Source organism: Dendroctonus ponderosae, unplaced genomic scaffold (assembly GCF_020466585.1).
Source record: "Dendroctonus ponderosae isolate FM_Combo_2020 unplaced genomic scaffold, Dpon_F_20191213v2 Dpon_F_20191213_3, whole genome shotgun sequence".
NCBI lineage: Eukaryota > Metazoa > Arthropoda > Insecta > Coleoptera > Curculionidae > Dendroctonus > Dendroctonus ponderosae.
Window position 1 is genome coordinate 4523155 of NW_026018508.1, and position 23027 is coordinate 4546181.

The 23027-nt window shown below is 32.1% G+C and overlaps 1 protein-coding gene across 6 annotated transcripts in view; it reads left to right on the forward strand.

Annotated features, from left to right (window-relative positions):
* LOC109540278 (serine-rich adhesin for platelets) overlaps positions 1 to 23027 on the forward strand; it is a 100407-nt gene continuing 77380 nt past the window's right edge. For 3 of the 6 annotated variants that reach the window (XM_019908586.2, XM_019908588.2, XM_019908587.2), the window contains exons 1-2: positions 1 to 212; positions 16846 to 16902. In XM_019908586.2, coding sequence (XP_019764145.1) covers positions 125 to 212; positions 16846 to 16902 — 145 coding nt within the window. In that variant the 5' untranslated portion in view covers positions 1 to 124. Of the gene's footprint in view, positions 213 to 6885; positions 7050 to 13421; positions 13441 to 15503; positions 15604 to 16845; positions 16903 to 23027 lie in introns of those variants that run through there. The other 3 variants (XM_019908592.2, XM_048665075.1, XM_019908589.2) reach the window with 3 other exon arrangements.

A 23027-nucleotide genomic window follows, 5' to 3' on the forward strand; every position in this document is an offset into this window, starting at 1 on the left:
CTCCTTATTAGCAACAGCTGCTTTTGACAGTTAGGACAATTGTGCAATTGTTTTTTTCGTTGTATAAAGTTTATATTTTTAATACTATTTTACGATTTTGTCAACTATTAACGCCGCGATAAAGATGTCTAAGAAACCATCGAAAACAGTAAGCAAAAAGCAAGAGTCGAAACAGGTGAAGCAAGAAGTGGACAAACATGATTCGGATACCGGTAAGTGCTCTATTCAATTTTTATTTCATAAGTAGGTATATTATAAACATGGTTTTTCAAAATGTTGCTATTTGTGTGTTTTATCGAACACCGGTACAGTTTTTTGCAATAAATGCATTTTGCTTTGATTAAATAATACGGAACTGATCGGTGTGTACCTATGTTTATAAACATCTTTAGATATCTATAATACCAGAACATTCCAATTAGTCATGGCATTCCTCATGGTTGAATGCCTCAATTGTTTGCCGAATTAATTGTTTGCAGACCAGTCAATTATCGCTGAACTACTCAACGATTTTTCATAACTTCTAGTCAAGATAGCGACAGCAAATTCACAGCATCTACATTGTTATATAGGTACAACTGTGTTGCGTATTGTACGCGCAGTATTTCAAAATAATTCGGCTCTTGATGATAATGCGTCCAGGTTTTGCTTAATTTTAAGCTTTTATTTTCAACGTTTCAATCATCTAGCTAATAACATGCTATAAATCTCAAAATACTTCTAGTTCAAAAGCCAATGCTTATGGATCATGGGTTACACTCCTAATCTGTTGCTTTTATCAGTATCGTTCTATTTACTTAATTAATAGTAATTTGTCCTGGGAAATGGGAATTTATTAATGGCGAATGCGCTGCTATCATTTTTACAAGTGCAGTCCTATTTTATTCACTGCTCACTTTCCGTTTTTTTCACCCTCGCTTCTAAAGCACCATTTATTGCAATTATTTCTTGTATTTTAATGTTTAAACGTTTAAAAAAGGGGCAAGACTTGACTTCAACTAGCAGCTGTTACCCCATTTTGATACTATACGACTTTTTTACATAGAAAAATTGACTGAAATTTTGGGTCCGTCATGCTTTTAAGGCAACATCACCCTTTTTCGTTACACCTACCTCATAAACCCAGCATTCATAGGTAGTTTGATACTGAGCCCATGGAATGCTAGTTCAAATAATATTCCATACTAGGTATTAGGCAGCTGAAAGGAGAATAAGTAGTCTCCAGGGCAAGATAACAAAAACCGAAACAAACATAATCTTAGCAAATCCTTTATATTATATAAAGGCTAATATAATTGATGTTTAATCGCAAAAAAAGATTCTGATTTATCCACCTATCAATCCAAGTAAATACTTATATCAAAGTGGTCTTCACAAAAATAAAGTGTCGAGTTCAAGCGTACATCTGCTGGGTTTCCCCTTGCGAGCGTTAGACATTTATTTATTCTCTGACTTGGAACGCAAACAAACAATTTATTAGGTGCTGTTTATTGACGTGTGTCGGTGTTTTTGCACAGAGGAACCGCACGCGCAACTTGTAACATTTGGACAGTTAATTTCTAACACCCAAAATGTAAAATGTTTTGCAAACTTCCTTCTTTGAGCATATAATAGGTAGGCATACTGCAAAATTTACGAATGCTAGACGTTACAAGCGGGCGCCATAACAGTTACAAGCGTTTTTGCGCTAATTCAAATAATTCAAAATAGATAGATAAAAATGCTATAATTAGCGTCAACATTTAATTTATTGCGCAAATAATATATTTTTTGGAAATAGCAGACGTGTGACCTACATTATAGAATTGTGTTTCAAAATTTGTAATCCTGCCTATTACTTTTATGAAGCGTTCAATTGCTTGTTCTAACATTAGAAAGAAATAGCGCATATGAAAACCGACTAAGCATGATGAAGACATGCACATGCGACTTAACTAAATGGTATTGTTGAACTAGGGTGGTTTTCTTCCAGCCTTTTTGTAAATATCCAGTGTGTCGGGGTTAAGAACTTATCTGAAAAATCTTTATTTTTTGATCGATTTCAGTGATTCTTTTTTTAATAGTTAGATATTCAAACTGTATTCGATTAGTGACTACTCTCAATTTACACCTGGAATTCAATATCAAATTTACAAAAATACCACTACGGCAGTTTTTAAGGGGGAGCTGTCGACCGGGCGGACTGGCCAAGCGATGCGAGCGAGTCCAAGCGAGTGTGCAAAGAGAAAGCGATTTTTTAGCGCTCTCCGTTGTGGTTCTGGGTTAAACAGTTAAAGCTTGACTTGGGAAAGTTAAACGTCGTATTTTCCATGGATTTTCTAACACATGCTGTTATTGGAGACACCGGTAATTAGAAGAGTGAAAAAAGTGACATGAGATTAATTTAGCTCTCCGTACCTGACAAAATCCTGGAAACTCCCAGAAATTTCCTATTGCAGTGAGTTTACCCTCACTTAAAACAGCGGATCTTTGCTTTGGAGTTATATCATGGGTCGGATTCAGGGATTTTTGGTTTACCCTAGGCGAATTTTTCAAAAATAGGTGTCCAAAGACCAATCGCTTCGATTTAGTACCCGAAAAAATCCTGGAAACTCCCTGAAATTTCCTATTAAAGTGCGTTTTCCGCACTTAAAGTAGCACAGTTTCTCTTTCGAGTGACATATGAGCCGGATTGTGGGATTGTTGACTTTTTATTTTTAAATTTTTGAAAAATTCGTGTTTTCCAACGGGCAATCGCCTCGACTAGTACCTGAAAAAATCCTGGAAACTATACAAAAGTGAGTTTTTCAAAAACAGTAGCAGATAAGCAAAAACACACAGATTTTGATTGTTCTGCCATACGGGAAGTGTATAAAATGAAAATAAATATATTTTATTAACCATCGCTCAAACCATGAAGTACCTGCTCCAACCGATTGTCCATGCTAAAACTACAAAATTTTGTTACTATTTTTTTAAACTTTTTAATTACTAATGCTTATTTAATGGATAATTAGTGTGTTATCCATTATTAAAATGAAACCCAACAGAACTTTATAGTTACATTTTACTATTTTTTTCCAATTAATTCACGAAAAAACGCTATAATATTTTTTGCTTTTTTTGCACCTCCGGTATCTCAAAACAATAAAAATCGGTAGAGATGGATTTTAGACCATTTCAAACGAAAATCGGTTGACATATTTTTCTTAAAAATCAGCCTAATAAAAAGGTAAAGACTTTTTGAAAGATTACGTAGTTAGCTATGACTACAGATGAAAATTGAAAGCACTCTAATTCAGATTCATGAAAAAATCATCAAAATTGGTTCAAAAATATAGATTTTGCAAAAGTGCTAAGTGGTTAGCCTCGGCACATTTTTACATACACACAATTTTACATACAAATCCATATTAAACCTGTATAATGGTATCTGTACCATTGTAGAAATTAATTCAAAACTTTCTGCTCAATCAAAGCGAACCGACATGTTGAAGTTTACGAGTTCATCAAAGCTCAGACGACATGAGTTTTATTTTTCTTAAGTTAAGGATGGAAGAAAAAAAATGCTATAGGTGAAAGTGCGAAAAGTTAGGTACTTGCTAAAAGTTATGATGAACATGTTTGAAGCATTGTTTTGATCTTTGTGTGAATCATGTTTATGTGATGATTTAAGTAAAAAAATCGATTTCTTCTCGTTGAAGAAAGTCGATCGGTATTTGATAGGCTATGGAGTAAGAACATTTTTGCCGTCCTTAAAATGAGTACCTAAATCTTTCCTTTGATATTGCACTTTCGAAACGTTCAGGTTTATCTTCTCCAAAAGTCATTAAAAAGTTTTTTATGACACTTTCCGGATTGATATTTTCTTGCAAAACTCAGCTGATTGCCTCGAAACTGGACCGGGTGGTCCAAATCTGGACTTACATCAAAAGTAGAAATTGTTCCATACTTTCTCATTCCCTAAATTAACTCGAAAAAATCCCTTAAACGGAACACCTCAAAATTGAACCACTCTGCAGATTTCTATTTGCAAATTGAGTTACAAAAGGAAGAGCAGATCAACGGTTAGGGATGATGTAGAAGTGAAACTCATGATGTAGAATAGTACAAAAACTGGTTGCTTTTCGATCCAGCAAAATATAAATTCATATTTTTCAGTGCAGATTATATTTGACTTATTCATACATTTATCTTCTTGATTTGTATAAATTTAATTAAATGTAAATAAAATATCAAATCCTGCAATTTGCTAATTGGAAAAAAATAAAAACAGACTAAAGCAAATGACCTTTTGTCCATTGCTTTTAGCCACTGTTCAAGATAATTTGCCGTATTACTGACGTCAAAATGTGGACAAACAAGCAGGAGTCAATAGTCTTTCGATTAATGTTCTATTTCCAGTATCTAAATGTAAGAAAGAGCCGGTTGAGCTTTGAATCCAAACATACATATGTAGATATAGATTGAATTAGTTCAAACTTTATTTGATGTTTATTTCTTTAACCTTAGTAATGTTTGAGGTGTATCGATCTGCATACAAAGAGGAATTATTTGATTTACAATGTTGTTCAAGTACAAATATTGACATAGAAACAAAACCAATATGGGGATTTTATATTCTAATAATTTATAAAATTCGACAATTTTACGTAAAACATAAATTTGCGACTAAAAAAACGTATACATCAAACACTATAAATTATATTAAGCGGGTCCAATTTACAAAAATTGAATGCTGTTTATTTTCGAATCGATAATCAGTAAGATTCGTTGTAATGTTAGGAGAGAAAAAATCAACTACGTTGCTTCTATAAACTGTGAGTAATTCTCATTTTATTGTTTCCAAATTTTATTGTCTCGTTGTTTCACCATTCAAACTAAACTAATGGAGGTTGCTTGGAGTAAGTGAAATTAATTGAAACATGAAGATATTTTCAATCGGCTTTATTCAAGATTTATGGTGGCTTATAAATATTATAGTATGGAAATGCAAAGGTAGATTCATAAAATACGTTACCTTTATTAGTTTAACACGGAATAACTCAAAATGTAAAAAGTTCTGTTTTAAACTGCTCTATCGGGAAAAATTTCGAAAACATTTTAAGCAGAATGTTTTCGGCAGTAATTTATTCGTACATCGAATTAAAAAAATACGGTACTAAAATTTCAGTGGAGCATCATAATGGGACAAACGTTTTTGAACATACGCTCATAAATATTTCCATTGATATTGCTTTAAAGCTTGATCCTAGAATTTATAGGCGATATTTATGAGCAATTTATTCAGTCAATTAAAAACAAAGTTTGGTGAGAAATTCCTCTCAGAGACGACTGAATTATACTTTAGTTGTGGTATATCCGAAGTACTAAGTACTTACTTTGTTTAAAAACATGATTGTTTTTTACTGATTATTTTTTACATTTTGTGCGTGTGTTCTAACGATTGTTTCAGTTTTGGCAAAAAATGGTTCCTTTTACGCTGTCAAAAACAGATTTAACTAGATAAATTTTTTTAATTAAATATTTACGTGTTTTTTTTAAGTTGCAAAATCGACTCAAACATGACGCTGCATTTTTCAAAGTTTCTCAGACCCCAGTTGAGCCACAGAATTCGTTTTGGCATCGTTGGATAGATAATTCAATTCAGTCATAACAACATGAGTGCAGAAATTCGAGTAGTTTTGACCCAGAAAGCGAATTTTCAATATCAATATCGTATGGCTTTTTTATTTGCTATGGATGTGGTATTTTATTTATACTTTAAGACTGGACCAAGACTTTATATTGGATATCGTACATTGTAACAATTAAGTTATGAAAGTTGGACTGAAAAAAAGGCTAAAGTATACAGTATTTAGCCTAATTCTTACATTCGATGTTTGTAATGAGTTTCTTACTAGCATGTAAAGTAGCAGATAGACAAGCAACAATTAGACAGTGCCCATAAATTAAAAAGTAAAATTAAAAAAGATGGTAAGTAGGTGTGTACACGCTGAACAAAATTCAGTCAAAATTCCTTTTTGTATTAAAGCGTTCATATCATTCAAAAGGGTTTTTTATACCTTTGAAGACCAAGTGCTTTGTGTCGTCAACATCGTAGCACAAGGAACAATCTCAAAAGCCAAATTTTAAAATTGCAAAAAATACACTAAAGAATTTAAACAGACTAAAATCAAATTAAAATTGATGTTTGAACTGGTCACCGAAGCAGTTAAGAAGAAGATAAAAGTAAAACATTGTTTTTACCTTTAACAACTGCTGATTGCTGAAATAATACTGAAGAAAATACTCATAAGCTACAATTAAGTCCGTGTCATTTATCCCCTTAATTATATGCAGGTGAGAACTAGAGCTTTGCTTTCGAGGCTTGTAGTCCCACAATTTTGACTGACTTGAAAATATAGTGCTCTTCAATTAAATCCCTTTCAAATTCTGTTTTTGTTTTTTACGCATTCAAGAGCCGTAAAATATGGATCATCGCAGTTTTTTCCAAAATATTTATAGCTCACATCTGATTTTCCTTCAAATTGAATGCTTTAGTAAAAAAATCGTCGTCAGTATTATTAATTAAAATAATTGAACTGTAGTATATCTTTTTCTGCAAATTTTTTTTTTAAATCTAGCGATGTAGATTTGGTTTTCAGTGTGAATAATCATTCATTGACGTAGCAAGTTATTGAAAACATCCTGATGCTATAAATAGTGGACATTCTTGTTTACGTTTTTTGGCAAACTGGTTTTAACCAATTTTTTGGTTGTTTTTCTATTAATGCGCGTTAGTTTCAGCCTGAATTGAAACGTATGTGTGGTAGGTAGAAAAAGAAGGATGCTGCTTTGTAAACACAAACACAATTGAGCTTGACTGCTGTTTAATATTATTAACTGAGAGCAAACGCATTAATTAATGTGTGTCTAACCGTTTAGGTTAGACACACATAGACGAGATCGCTAATCTAAGAATATGATCAATACAATAACAACTTGTAAATATTTTTTATGTAGCGTAGCTCAAGAAAATTATAATCGTGTGATTTAATTCAAATGACGGCAACGGCAATAACTACAGGGTGAGTTCAATTATAACAAGGGTTCTTACTTTTGTGCTAGAAAACAATATTTTCAACTTCATATCAAGAAATAATGGCGTTATTTAATTACCCACTCCATTGGACTTTTAATAAATATAATATATAGTATATATAAATATATATACATATATATATATATTTATATATATACTTTTATTAGCGGTTTTTGTTTGCTAATATTCTCAATGAGCTTTTAGGGATTTTAAAAGCCGAATTTAGACGCAAAATTTACAAAAAAAACTTTAAAAAAATAAAACAGAAAACATTCGGTGGGAAGTAATCGGGGCATCTGGGAGGTCATCACACTATCTTTTGCTCTCCAAGTGTCTGACTATTACTGTCTGGAATAATTACATTGAACATCATAAATATTTCTGTCTAATATAAGAATAATAGGATTTAAAACGGGATTTGAAAAACATGATGAATACAACAGTATGTATTCATCGTTTAAACTTTTCTTAATTTTTTCAATATTTAGTTTTAGGAAACGAAACAAAATGATGTGTTTCAATTAAAACTTAGAAAGTCAGGTATCAATGGTAAAGCAAATAAAGGTGCTAGGAAGACGAAACAGTCTTTTTTACATTTTGAGAAACCATTTAGTCGTAAAAATGTTAAAATGTACCTACATCAAAATTGAAGGCATGAGGAATTACACCCGAATTATCAAAAAAATCGGATGCATTCTTCGGATATTACATTTAGATCTTGTTCAAAGTATCAGACTTTTTTGTCAATTTTGTCGATACTTGCAATCACGTTTTTTATTGAAGATGCACTAAATGGCACGCGTTATTTACAATTGCTTCAAGAAATATATTACTTTACCTACCCATGCCCAATCCATGGCTTTATCAAGACGGTGCACCTTCGCACTATTCACATCCTGTTCAATATTATTCATTTTCCAGAGAATTTCCAGTGAATTCCAATCGATTGATAAGAATGATATCCCGACTTAACACCATTCGATTTCTTTTAGTGGGGCTAATAAACAACCAAATAATATTGGAAGACATGAAGATAATAATCACGTAATAAATTAGACTAATGTATCTTCAAGTGTTAGCAAGAGTAACTAAAAAACTTAAAATTTTCCTTGCTCATTGTCAGCAAGACAATGATTCCAGTTTGATCACTTTTTTGTAAATTTTTACATTTTGATTGATTTTGTTCTTGATGCAAATAAATAGAGCATATTTTTCGAATATCTTTACATTTATTGACATGGAGATTCAAAATTGGAAAATGTCAACATATTGTTAACTTTTATGTGTTCAAAAACGAAATAACCCTATTTAAGGTCTGAATAACCCAATTTTTATGATTAATCTATTTCAGCTAATTTTCTTTTATGTAACAAAGGTTAGCCTGAAGCCTTAGCAAGAAACTCTACGAACTTTGGAAACAATATCAGTTAGAATGTTGACTAATTAGGCCAATCGTTTTGGTTTGCAAATTTTTATATTTAACTCTTAATTTGCCAATAATTTCTTTATTCTTCTTTTATCTTTTATCAAAACATTCCATAACTTTTCCAAAAGATTGATTTCTTGCCAATTTCCAATCTCTTCATCGTATATAATGTAATAGTTAAATTATTTATTGTAAGCTGGTAGTTCCTCGAACAATATTTGGTACTTTTCAAAAGACTATTCTTTTACTGCTAGGATAGGCTGTTAAGATAGCAACAGAAAAGCGAAAAAAATATTTTAGGAAATTTTATTACAGATAGTAGAGTGTGTACAAATGCACCATTGTTCACTTTTTATGGTTTTATTCATTGAAATATTTGCCATTAACCAAGGCGTTGTATTGTTTTTCTCACCTTGCAGACAGGCTTGATATACTACAGGCTGTAAACTTTATGGCGGATACAAAATAACTGGACTATTTTCTGATTTACCGTTGGAAAATTATTTATTTTTTCGTACCCTGACAGCTTGGTACAGGCGTTTTAATATGAAACAGAATTTTAGATACTTTATTAATCAAGAGAATCCATCGGTTACTACTAGTCTACCGATAGTAGTATTAATATTTTTATCAGTTATCAATTATTTTACATCAAGTTAGTTTATAATGATTTTCTAGAAATTTTTTGATAAAATATGTAAATAAGTTCTATATTGTTGAGGCTAATTCATGTTTTTACAACCTTTTTTTTAAGGACAAACAGTTTGTGAAAACATGTAAACTAAAAAATGTAAAATTTTCTACTTAGTCACGTTCTCTTGTATATCGAAGACATATTTCCTACAGGCTAAACATTTTATTTGCAATATCCACTTGAATATTTAGTAATATGCTTGGATGTCAAAAGTTGTCAACAGTTAAATTAAATGTTAATTAAACAAAAAAAATGTTGGTCTATCTTTGGCGTATCACTTCACACACTAAAGAATATGACGAGTGTTAACTCGTTCTTAGACTGGAAATATTTTATTACCATAAAGACCACACACTGATGGATGGATTTGCAGCCCACAATTTGATATTTATTTATTCAGAAAGTAATGAAGTGAGAGGGTCGCTTTTGCCTGTATTTTGAGGCGCAAAATCTGTTTCATTCGTGGCAAAATTTTCGATTTTAATCCATCATCAGGCAATTTTCGATTTTTTCAAAAATGCGGCGGTTTTTGCATCCCGGTGTTTAGCGTTTATTTCTTGTTTAATTTTCAATGTGAAACAGTTAGTTATTGTTATAATATGTTAGTTAAGTTTCGATTTTAAGGCGGCATCAGCCAGTTTTTGAAGAATTGTCAAAGTTGCGTCTAGTTTGCGAGGTTGTTTTTGCAGGCGGGCGTTTGGCATTTATCGGCGGTTATCCAAAATTAAGAACTTCTAAATGTACATGTACAATAAAATAAACTACCTCCAACAAATACAAGTTCTTGTAAATTCTGGAAGCAAAATAGTCTCAAAGTGTTTTTCTATACTAACTATAATTTTTTGTTTTAAATATTATTTATCTTCTTTATAATAACAATGTTATTAATTCTCGAAAAGTCGAAAAATTTATACCCCAACCGTTAAATTGTTACCTTGTCTCTCGCATTTTAGACTGCCATTCTGAAATTGTCTATTTGCTTCAAGTTTAATTTTCTGTAAATGATGCTTAGAATATGCCCCATATGCATAAATTAGTGGTTTTATTTTCTCTTATAAACTTGTAAATTTATCGGACATCTCTAGCGATGTCCGATCTAAACAGACTCCTAAATTTACTTTAAAGGTACAAACCTCACGCATAAATTATGCTATATAAATTTATTTATATAATTACACGCTTTTTAATACATTAACCAAGTTCCATTAAATTGTCCAATTTAGTATTTTGTCTCAATTACTTTCAATGATCGTTTAGGAAACGTTCAACGAGATTAATTGAACACACATGAGTAAAGTTTAAATGCTTACGGACTGAACGTTAATTTTTTTAGTTGAATTAGATTCAGTTTTGCATAAGTACAGGCTTTCTAGTTATGTGAATTTTGCTGTAACCAATTTCAAAATAAAACCACTTTATGTATTTTATCTTCTGCTTTCTCTTATCTGGTATAGTTCAATTCTTTTCGATTGTTTGATTATCGTCGACTGTTCTATACTGCTGTTAATTAACTTTTTATTGTACTGTCAATGAATCGTTGTAGGTTCTTTTAGCCTGTTGTTATGTTCTTTGTTGTCTTCGGTTATTCGTAAACTTTCTTCTATTCTAATGCTGTTTTCGGAAAGGTCTCGGGATGTCTGTCTATTCAAGTATGGAATTTGGCTTTTATAGATTTTCCATATTTTTCTGCATGTGTGTTATTTCTTGATGGAAATTATATTAATTAGGTGTTTCATGATGTGACCGGACAAATGATTTTGACGGCAAATTTAGAATTTAGTTTTAATATTCACCGACTTGCAAATCTGAATTAATAAACAAATGTAAAATATCCACAGGTCGAACACACTTGTAAGGTCAATAATTCATTCTAGCAAACATCATTAGCTTGTAGAAGTTTCCATTACCTCCAGGACGCAAGCTTTTCATTTTGTTCTGTTGTTTGTCGTCTGGTGTTATCCCTTGGAGCAGGAAACCGAGTTTTTTCATTCTAATTGGACAATGAATATTTTTTCCTTATATGTGGGATATATTTTAAATTTGCTATGAAGATGCACGAATATTTTTCGAAATGTATCAGTTGATGCCGGCAGTATTGGGAATTTCCATAAAACTGATAGCAGTTTAATTAAAATTATTTTATTTACATTTAATATTGAAACTAGTTGGAAAATTTAATGATATTTAAATTGCTTCTTAATTCCAAATTCCTGTACAGTTACTGTTTTCGGATTGTTCACTGAATTGAGTGCTTCGGACGTCATTTTCCGTAGTTTTAGATCTAAATAAATTGATTTTGTTTGGAACTGTGCTTGTTTTATCAAAATCTTTAAAATATTTCTTTGGCGGCTTTTAATTATTAGCGCTTAGTGTTAAATACTTTACTTGCAGGTCTAATTGAAACAAATCGACTTAATAAGTACATTGTGTAAATTAATTAACGCTGCAGATTACGAGCTCGGTAATATCGGAAAATTGAAATTTACAGGCAAATCTAGTGCCAGCTATATACAGTTGATTTGGTCCTCTCAGAATAAATACAAAATACTGGAACTATGCAATATTTGGTGAGTTCCATGTGATTGATGTCAAATAATATGTAACTCAAAATCAGTGAAAAATATTTTTAGCTCCATTTTTTTTAAATTAAAACTTTTCTGCAATTTGTCCCTGGTTAGATTGGTTTTAGTTGTTCAGCTTGGTAGCTGAGATTGGGTACGTCTCGGGTCTTTAGTCATTTCCTTTATTTTAATATACATATACACCTACCGAGTAATTAATTAACTACTATAATAAATAATTAATATTTAAATCATAATAATGCTACGTTATACGTTAAAAAAAGTGGCTGAAAATAAAGATTATACATTAAAATTACTATATCATTTAGTATACCGGGTGTCGCAATAAGGATGGCAATCGTCTGAATTTTGGAAAGTATTTGGAATGGATAGGAAGTATTTGGAATGGTAGTATTGGAAATAGAAGGTTGGAAAGTAGTGCTCGGAAAAAAAATTTGATAATAAACTTGAAGAAAATAATTTGCTGTAAATTACTTTAAAATTTTTCAGATGCAGAAATTGTCTCGATAAGTGAAACATCTAGTAAGTTTAGTCAAAAGATCATAAAAAACCGTACCACTTTCCTTATGAACTTTTTTTCTAACTTGTCAAAGATAAGGGTGGGGGGAGAGTCAAACCGCTTCATGCAAAAAAACCTGTAACTCCGACGCGGCTTTACCGATTTCAAAGTTTTTACTATCAATTGAAAGAGCAATAAAAACTCTACGATATGTGAGATAAAAACAATCTTATTCATTTTCGAAAAATCCACTGTACCATCCCATTAATGGGCATGCGTTAACTAGAGATTTTAGCTACGTGTGACTAACAGTGGAGTGGGCAATCTATCTCACTCTTAATCTATGCTGTTGATGTTCAGGTTTCGTATTTAAAATTCTGCCGTATTTGAAATCTATTATTATGTTTATTATTATTAAGCATTAGATCTATTGACCTTCCAAAATTGGTGCCGGTTTCTTCTGCGATTCTGCCTTCACAGCATATGGCGTACAAGGCAACATTAAATCCCAAAGTTCCTATTAAATATACGAGTTTCTAGTACTTTCATATTATGGATACATAGTATTATACTGATGGCTTGTGCCTGGATTTCATTTGATCAAAAAAAGTAGATTTAATGGTGTCTAAAATCTTAATTTTGTGAAGTACATTTAAACAATCATATAGGTATCATATGCATATTCAAGAACCACTTTATCGTCCAAGTTGTGAGCCCGACGCTGATTGCGGATATAATTGCTTTGTTGTGCAAAAACTTAATTGCGATATACACAACCCATATTTATTTTTCTGTAGTAACGTATAAAATAATTTCGAACACGCTGTAGTCTTTATTTACGTATTAAGGAAAATCCTAACCTCAATCAACCTAAAAAGCTGATAGCTGAGCGTCCACGCATGCGCAGTCCTACATTTAGCCGCCAGTCTATCGACGCGCTAGATAACCTCAATAACTTGACGTTAGAAAAGGTGCTCAAACTTTTGCAAAAAACACGATTTTTATGCAAGAAACGTGGAATTATAAATTGTTGATACCTAAAACACGATTTAGCAGCAAAAAGCAGGTTTTGAGAAAGCGAATTTGAAAAGTTTCTGAGTGATTTTTTTGGCTTATTTTATGGACTATCCAGACAATTTTATCGCTGAAAGTGCTTAATTTGACGTGATATTTAAGGTAAGAATTAAGCTATAAAATCGGAGGGTCTTAAACGGCAGGATCACCAAAGGTAATAGCTGTTACGGTCAGGATTTAGCTATTTCCTAAACCATCGTGTTCTAAATTATGATTCAATAAAAGCACGAAAAATTCCATCAATATTGTTGCGCTTTCTACATCATATTAATAATTTTTATAATCATGATTTTACTTTTTGAATTAAAAAACAAACTAAACAGACAAATACTTGAGATAGATACAAGTTCAGGTTCAGCACGGGGTTTTATTTTAGTCAATTTTAGGTTACTAAGATTAGGAATTTTGGGCAGATTTCGATGTTGCCACCTACTACTGTTGGGAAAGTTTTTGTCTTTTGTTTGTGTATTAAGTCGATCGTGATATAACGGACCGTTACAAATGTAATTTTTGAAGGCCTTTAATTTTTACTGGAATATTTGCAGAATAGGGCCTTTTTTATATTGACCTCCAAACCCCATTTTCTGTAATCTTCTATCAGTTTTCTAGTCATATATTCCAAGTAGTCATATTCCTGTGCCACTACAATTTGATCGTCGGTCAAACATAAGGTGTATAAAATGGTTTCATTTAATGGAATTCCCTGATTTTGACATTTTCTTTTCCACACTTTTCCTTGATAAATACAATCATACTCTTCATTTGGGTTTTTGCCTGAACGTGCATTGAGTTTTTCCGCTGTCATGCTCTAGGCTTAGTAGGTTGTATCTACAGTGTTCAATTTCTTCCAGCTATCCTCCAGCTGTTGCTGGATAAGATTTTGGCCTTGATAACGAAAGGAAATTTTTACTTCCGCATGTTGGTCTGCGTTTTGCTCTGACGTCTTGGATTTTTAGTTTTGTCTTTTGTTTAGTTATAAGATTTGAGATTTTGGGAGAGTTTGGATCAGGTGTATTTGTGTATTTCCCTGTGTTGGAAAAAGCCATTTTGAATTGATAAGTCTAGTTGCGTAATTAATCCGGTTTTCGTTGTCGTTAACAATCTCTTCTCCGAATCGGCCCACCGTCAGATCCTTCAACTTTTTACCTGTTCTGTTGTTTATGTCTCTCAATATGACAATTTCTCAAGATGTGCTGACTGTTGATATTTCGTTGTATAATATTCCAAACATCGTCAGTCCAACCCTTTAATATCAGCCGTTCCTTTAAGCTTCCCAATTGGTATTAAATTTTCTAAATTTTTTGTTGACCAAAATCGACACACCTTGTGCATGTTTTTCCTTTGCAATTCCGCTCCAGAAATGGTCGTATTGTCCCAGGTTTGAAGATCTTTTCCCTTTTCTTTTTGTTTCTGATAGTACCACTCTGCTGATTTCGTGAACCATTTCGTTGATTTCTCGACTCATTCCTTGCACGTTCCATGTACCAAAAATCATTGTCTTTTTTCGTTGCTTGGGTCGTCTTCTTGGGTTTTTCTTTCCATTCTGAGGCGTTTGATTGGGTCTTTTAACATTATGTTTTTTCCGAGTGCCAGAGAGTTAGTCTGATGTCCCAACCCCCAACCTACAAGACCAGATAATTTTTGATCTGGGTTTTCTTTCCCTAGTCTTTGACGATTTCAACGTCGTTCCAAAGCAGCAGCTTCTTCACCTGTGATCCTAGACAGGAGCCCTTACAGGGTACTATCACCCAGGCTTGGGACTGGTATAGCGGAGGTCAGGACAGTTATCACTTAATAAACAAGATAAAATAAAAGCCAAGAAAAGAAAGGGCAAAAAGACCGACTTGGTCAATAGCTTTTTTCGATTTTTAGAAAGAAATAAATATTATTGTTATTCAGAAAATAACGGGTAATCGTTGTCGTGCGTACTGATTCAAAATTGCTTTAATTTTCTAGTTGAACTTCAACGGACACTCACCAAACTAAATAATTTAAAATAACTAGCTTTCAGTGTGATTTCAGTATTAATTCATTAACGCTTGAACTTGAAATTCACACAAATTCATTTTTATTACTGTTCATTTCACTGGTTTTAACTAGTCTACGTAAATATATTACTTTTGCATTACCCTGATAAAATTGATTGATTTTTGATCTAGGGTCAATGAAAGTCGTACTGTTAATAAGTTGAACGCATTTATGAAATATCTTTTTGATAAACGATACATGATGAGAAGTAGTCATTGTTCCGATGTTGTATCACTGGTAAGTGAGATTTAAGCATTTAAAAAAGTATTCACACGTAAGTAAAACGTACAATAACATATGCTAATAGAAACCATTCCAATTTTTTTATAATGTGATTTTCTGTCTAGTCACTGTTGTTTTTGTTTTCTGTTTCACGGAATTTACTTTTTACCTTCTGGGAAAATAGTATTTATGTTCGGTATTAATTGCAGTAGTGGTTTATGACTAACGAAAATCCATGACTTATACAACAATTTTAAATTTTAATGCAGTTTATTAACTCTAAACATTGATTACTGTAGCATTGGTAGTTTATCAAGCCAGTTATTCCTGCAGGAAATTTTCGAATCCGGTAATTTTTACATATTAATTTTACATTTATGTGAAACACATTATTTATTACTGAGGTCACTAATAATTTTTTAATTGTATTTTAAAATCTAACTACAACAATTGTTTTAGATTGCTGCTTATGGATTTCAGTGATAACGTTGATACTAATGAAGGGTATAAAGTCCACTGCTAATGCGGCTTGGAGTAGTTTGTTATAATGTTTTAAATATTGTACTTATAACAGTCAATGAATGATTCCTTGTTAGCATTTCGAAGAAATCACGTAACGGTATACCACAAATAGCATTTACTCGATAGACGGCTAATGAGTCCAAGTTGGATCTAATTACTCTTTAAGTAATGGCATACGTACAGTAATTTATTTCCCGACTATTTGTTAATAACATCCGTACTTTTCCTGTAGATTTAATTATTAAAAGAGATAAATGCGTTATAAGTTATAACTATCCAATTTTCATCTGTGGAGAATTTTTCAAATTTGTCCTATTTTTTTAATAAATTTTTTTTTAAATAGACATTTTAACTGAAATAAAATTACAACGGTACAATAATTCTGGAGCAATTTGTTCCAGTCGTTTTCGTGAAGTTTTAGAAATAATTTTGAAGAAAGAAAGTTTTTAGTAAATTTTAACAAGCAAACCTGAATCAAGCCATAAATTTCAATATTATTAAATGTCTTGCGATCATTCAAATTCATCAACAAAAAATTACATTTACAGCTGCATATTAAATATTTCCTTGAAGTTGTTTGTTACTAGATATTCGTAAGTGAATTGGTTGTAGAAAATGTAAATTATAAATTCGTTAATTTTAAGTGTCCTGTAGGTTTGTGGTTAACAGTTCATACGGCGATCTATACGGTTCGCACTGGTTTCCGTTGAATCAATTTTCTGTCTACTTTTTCAGATACTAAACCCGAGGCTGAAAGACGGAAGAAAAACAAAAGCCAAGTGCCTGCAAAAGGTAAGTTTATTTTACTTATCATATATGTATTTCCAATATGTTTATTAGATATTTTACACACTACAATAAATTGGATTTGCTTATTTATCTGCTTCGACAGGTTTAGTGAAATATTAAAATATTTTAAATAGAATGTTTTTACAGATAACTTTTTAATTTCCACCAAAAAACAAAGTAGAAAAGTTTTTTCACCTACTCTTAGAATCTTTCTCAATTAAACTTAAGCACTCAGCATGCGTATGAAAAATCTCTTGAAGGATTTACTACACCCCACAGAACTTTGTATATTAACTATATTTTCATTAGACTCTTATTAAACTTAATGTAGAATAATATACAGGGTGTAGGGCAAGGGTGCGAAAAAACTGCAGGTGGTAATTTTTTATCTGTTCTTTTTCTTCATCAATTTTTGCGAAAACGCAAAATTTAGGACGCTGCCGATCTTGAGTTTAGATATTTGAAATTATTAAAATTTTTGTTGCTTCTTCACCGGCTAATATATAAAAGGCACTTGTGATCACCCTGCATAAGAACAAAAGAAAACTTTTCAGTATACTTATTTTACATAAACTTTTACTACTACTGCACATAGCATTTTTTCTGGTTCACAAACCTGTTCTGCACCATTTTAGCATTTTTTCTGCTTGTATTTTCTTATCTCATTATAGTGGTTAATAATTTAAACAAACATTAAGTTTATTGCTTACTGTTGGCTGCTTCTCGTCAATGCCATTTATCCTTGAACCATAACTTGTAAAAATATCATATTTGTTCGATTGTTGAGAAAGATCAACTCGATTATTTGAACTTTTCTGGTCAAAAATTACTGCAATCACATTCAACCAAAGGAGTATACAGTGTCCCAATAGCGCGAGGTCTAAATGGCACTGCGACAATTTTTTGCCGTTTGTTGTTTGCGTAGGCTACTATTATGTAAAACAGGGTATTTTTTTTTAGTTAGGAGTTTATTTTTATAAATAAAAGCTGCTGTCTAACGTTAGCCATTCCAATACAATACATGCTGAATTAATTTGAATTTAATTATTTTTTTGTCGGACTTTTTGGTTGAAGCAGTTTGGGTATGCCATTTTAGGACAGGCTCTAAAATGAAATTATTATATTATTTACCGTTAGCAAATACCAATGAACGTCCTTAGAACTGAAATCTTTGAATTTCGATATTATTATAATGAAAACTTTTTAATTTATATTTCACCATACTTTGTGCAACGATGGTGTTACTTTTTGCAACTGCACTCAGATGCACTTGAGAGAATTTGCAATTAGTTACGAAAGTGAATATCTCCTTCCCAATAAACATAGTAAAACACTAGTATTAACTCATAAATTACTTCCTTGTTTGGAATCTTCGAAGATGTAAATCTTGTTTACATTAAATTAATCAGTTTGGAAACATCCATATGATTTCCAAATACAAATATGTATTCAACTATACCGGGTGAACACCAAGTTATTTGGAATGAAACATTTGAGATCCTTTGATGAATTTTGGAGCAATACCGTTGGACGAAAGTATCAATCTATTTTGCTAACTTTTAATGTAGTTTTGTTTTGTTTTGAAAATAGCAGGATATGAAGGTGCTTTGCACAAAAATACAGTATGACGCCTTATCTAAAGAAGTGTTCACGCGACCGATTCATGATGTGGTATTTTTAGACAAGAATGTATTTCTTTAAAAACATTTCTTGAACTCGTACCTTTTATTAATGAGTCTTGCTGTGACTGACGCAAATGGGACCAGTTTAATTGTATTTAGGAACATAAACACTCGTTTAAATATTTTCTATTGATTAAATTAAACCCCATCCTAATATACGATATCTATTTCCGAGTATAAATGTGTTATTGGTTAAGTTCTGTTTTTTTTGTCGCGGCCTTCGAGAGTTTGCAAAGTGTTTTGAAGATAGCACGTGACAATTCGAAAATAGTTTATACGATTGCATTTCATTTTTAATAGAAATCACTTAGCCAAAGAATGATTTCAATAATTCTGGTAACATATGAAGATCACATACGAAATCGCCGCATTCTCATTTTCTGGACTGCAAATTGGGATAATACTGTTGTTTGTTAAAGCATTTGCAATAGTTCGGTAATAATGTAATGTGTAAAATGTGTAAATGTATGTATAATGTAATGAGTATTGTTTTAAATGTTGTGTAATGTAATTACACAAACCCTTTTAACATTTACGCATGAAGGTGCTTCATCTAAGTATAAACAGTTGAATATGCTTTTCATATAACCCATGGCGTTGATGCAAACTTTTACTACCAGTGCACTTAAATGTAATTCAGTAAGTCAACTGTTTGCTTAGTGAAATATCTTGTCGAGCATTATCGCTATCTAAAGTAAGAATTTTAATTATTATTATTAATCGCATGTGTTATCTGAAGGTTAAACGAACTATCTTTGACCGTAACTTGCAAGTGTTTTATTTTATGTAGTCAGTACTAGAATATTCTCTCGACATTAAAATGCAATTTTACCTACTTAACTGATTACATTTGATCGCATGCCAAATAGCGTAAACTCACCATACAAACTGGCAACATTTTAAGTTGTGATACACATATTTTGTATTAATTTTGATTAATTGGTCGATTCAGCTTCTGAAAAAATAATGAATAACACTTGATGATAGGCATTGATAGATTGATAAATAAAAAAATAAATAGTTAGTTTCAATAACCATAATGGAAATCAAAAAAATGCTTCGCCTTCGACCCGGTTAACGCACCTTCCTCTCTCATTACATTGTGGGCCTGAGATACATTTGTGGTATTGTCCAGTCAATATTTTGTGTGAAGTTGAAGTTATCTGAACAATTTTTAAGCCAACAAACACAGGCATACAAATTTTCAACAAAAGTTGTGAAACTTTCCGCCTTTTCCAATGTGAAGATCGAAATAAATATTTTGCATGCGTACTTAATAGTGGTTAAACTGCGCGATATCATAAAAATTGATTGATTTTGTCATAAACTGGATTTTTAGATATTTTTTGTCGAGTAGGTATAATAAGCAGCTAGTTAATTTGGAAAAATTTAATGAACATCCTCTGAGCTGATGTTCATGTCTGATAAAATAATGTTTTGCACATATTAAATAATTTATTTATTTGGCAAATTAAACTTGCGGCTCTGACATATTTTTTTCTATTGGCCGATTTTCAAATTAAATAATGTACAATATTTCATCTTGACATATTTGGCAAAAGTGTACTTCTTCCGTTTCTTAAAAATTGGCAATTTTCGAAAAAACGTTTTTGAGGAATTTATCGTGGGTTTAAAGCTAAAAGTGAGCAAGTCTAAAATTGCCGTATTTGTGTTTGTTGCCTAAGTTATTTAAAAAATAATATACGTCTTCAAAAACTTCAAAAAATTGAAACAGTTTGTCATCGAATTAAAAGAATTACTACAATCGAGAAAATGTTTATACAACTTTTAAATTGACGTCCTTCGTCTACACATAGATTACATTTTCTTAAGGTAGGACGCACACGAAATATTCCCTTCTTTTGTCTAATTTTCGCACAGTGCGTTATTCGAAACTTTTAAGCTATTCCCATATTTAAAAAATGAATCGGGTCTAAATTGGATGAGATAAGAAATCCACTCTACAAAACCTCTCTCTATTCACATTCTGTCCACCTTTCAGTTAAAATTAAATTATTCACGAATTGATCATACGATAGAGCAAATATCATTTGCAAACAAACAATTAGGTATATAAGTAAGTGTGAAAATGTTGACTAGAAACTTAGCAGTTTCCAAATCTAACGTCCATGAAATACACCCGAAAAGAATAATACAAATATATTGGTTAATTGAATTAATATTAGTTTATCCATTTCAGAGCAACGTGCGTGTACCTACTGTATGCAATATTGTAGACAATTTGTTTTTCATAAGATCTGCTGTCTTGTCTTGCAACAATTTGAGTAAATATTTACCATTGCGTATTTCCAAAAGAATTTCAGATTCATCTTCTTATGGTCAGTGTGGTTTTGGAAACAGCTGCTACGAAAATCTCTATAGATGTGGGCCCAAACCACCTGCGGATGTGCGTCTTCCGATGTATCTTTTACCCCGAATCTTCCCTTCGATGATGAGTAGGAGTTCGTATCGGCTGCCCCTCATAATATGTCCAAGATACTATGTTTTCGTTTCTTTTATCGTTTGAAGCAGTTCCTTTTATTTGTTCATACGTCTTCGAACTTCTATATTGGTTATCTTCTGTGTCCAAGAAAATCTGAGCTTGCGTCGATAGAGATTCATTCAAATGCCTCGATTATCATCTCCGTACGGATCCAGCTCTCACTGCCGTATAGAACAGAGAACACATAGCAACGGGGCATGCGTGTCCTGAGCTCCAAGCTCAATTCCAATCTAGTAAAGAGCTCCTTCATACTAGCGAAGATCTTCCTCGTATGTTCCATTTTGGAACTGATTTCACTTTTAGGGTCACAGTCCTGATCTATAGAGGTGCCCAGGTATTTAAACGAAGAGACCTGCTCTACATCTTTGTCTTTTATGGTCAAGGTTATATTTTTGTGTGTTTTGGAGAAGACTATGGTCTTGGTTTTGAATATGTTCATGAAAAGACCAAATCGTTCCCTTTGTTTGACTATTTTATGGATAATTCTTTGTTATTGCCTTGGACTGTTGGCTATGATGTCGGTGTCCGCGAATCTTAAATTATTTATTACCTTTCCATACACTGCTATTCCTCCTGTTGTTTCGTCAATTCCTTCTCTGAAGATTGCTTCTGAGTATATGTTAAAAAGAAGCGGTGAGCTGCGTATACGTCAATATTCATATTTTTACATCTTCGTATTAAGGCTTTCAGAGAAAGAGGGCTTCCCGTGTGCCAACCACATTCTGGAATTTAAACTGGGTTTCATTCACTTGGGTCTCGCATTTGCGAGTAAATTCTTGTGTGGACTACTCTTAAGAAGTCCTTTAGAACACGTGACATGAGAAGTAGTTGAAAATCTCGAACTAACCAATGGAAAAATTTGAAAGTAGTTAAAAATCGCGATATAACTATTGGAAAATTTCAAAGTAGTTAGAAATTTCGATTTAATTATTGGAAAAATTAAGACCTATCAGTCTGTAGTCATCACAATTCGAGGAGCCAGCTTTTTTGGGTAGGGTGATGAACGCCATCAGCCAGCTAAGTCGTATTCTGCCACTGGTATATATGCTGTTCAAGACCTGATTTGTCGTTTTCTACCATAATCTTCAGAGTTTCTGCATATGTCATCTGGACCAGTTCTTTTATAGCATAAGTTTCATCAGTAACAGTCAACTTTCAAACTTTCTTGTACATGTTAAGCGTGTCATACTTCGTGTCGAATTCTTGCATTTCTGAATATCGGTCCACCATCCACTTTTTCTTAGCCAATCGCCCGTGTTTGTTCTATTTTTTCATATTATGCTGCTTTGCCTTCTCTATTCGATTATATTTGCTACTCCAAGTTCTGTAGTTATATATTTACTTCACTTTTCAAGAATTTCTTGTTCATCAATAATCGTTTTCTGAACTGTCTATTGGGGTTAATTTACTGTTGCGAACAGTTAAAGCGAAACAAACGATTTAATAATATTCAAAACGAATAATTAAAAAAATATATACGCACATAAGACTACATGATTTCACTTACACCTACTTCCTCCAATGAAATTTAATGAATCTGAATCAATCTGAATGATTTCATCAATCTCCTAATTGTCAACTTCTCTTCTCCCCTTAATTTTACAGTTTAGGCTTTAGAGTGTTTAAATGGAGTTAACTATTGGATCACTCATTCTTTGATAACAGCTTCAGTACCAGAGTAGCTTTATCGAAGCTCTAATTTTGTTTTCTTGTACTGAACAACAAAAAGTTGGGGATGTTAAATTATTGCATTTGAGTTTGTAATATTTTCACATTTTGACAATTATAAATATGACCGATTTGTTCTACCAACATAAGTTTAACATTATGACCCCAACTTACACAGTTCACCTAATACGTCAATCTAATATGATTTGAGCCTGATTGATGTATGATAAAATATTCGCGCTTTCCTCAATTCATACAGATAATTACTGAAACGC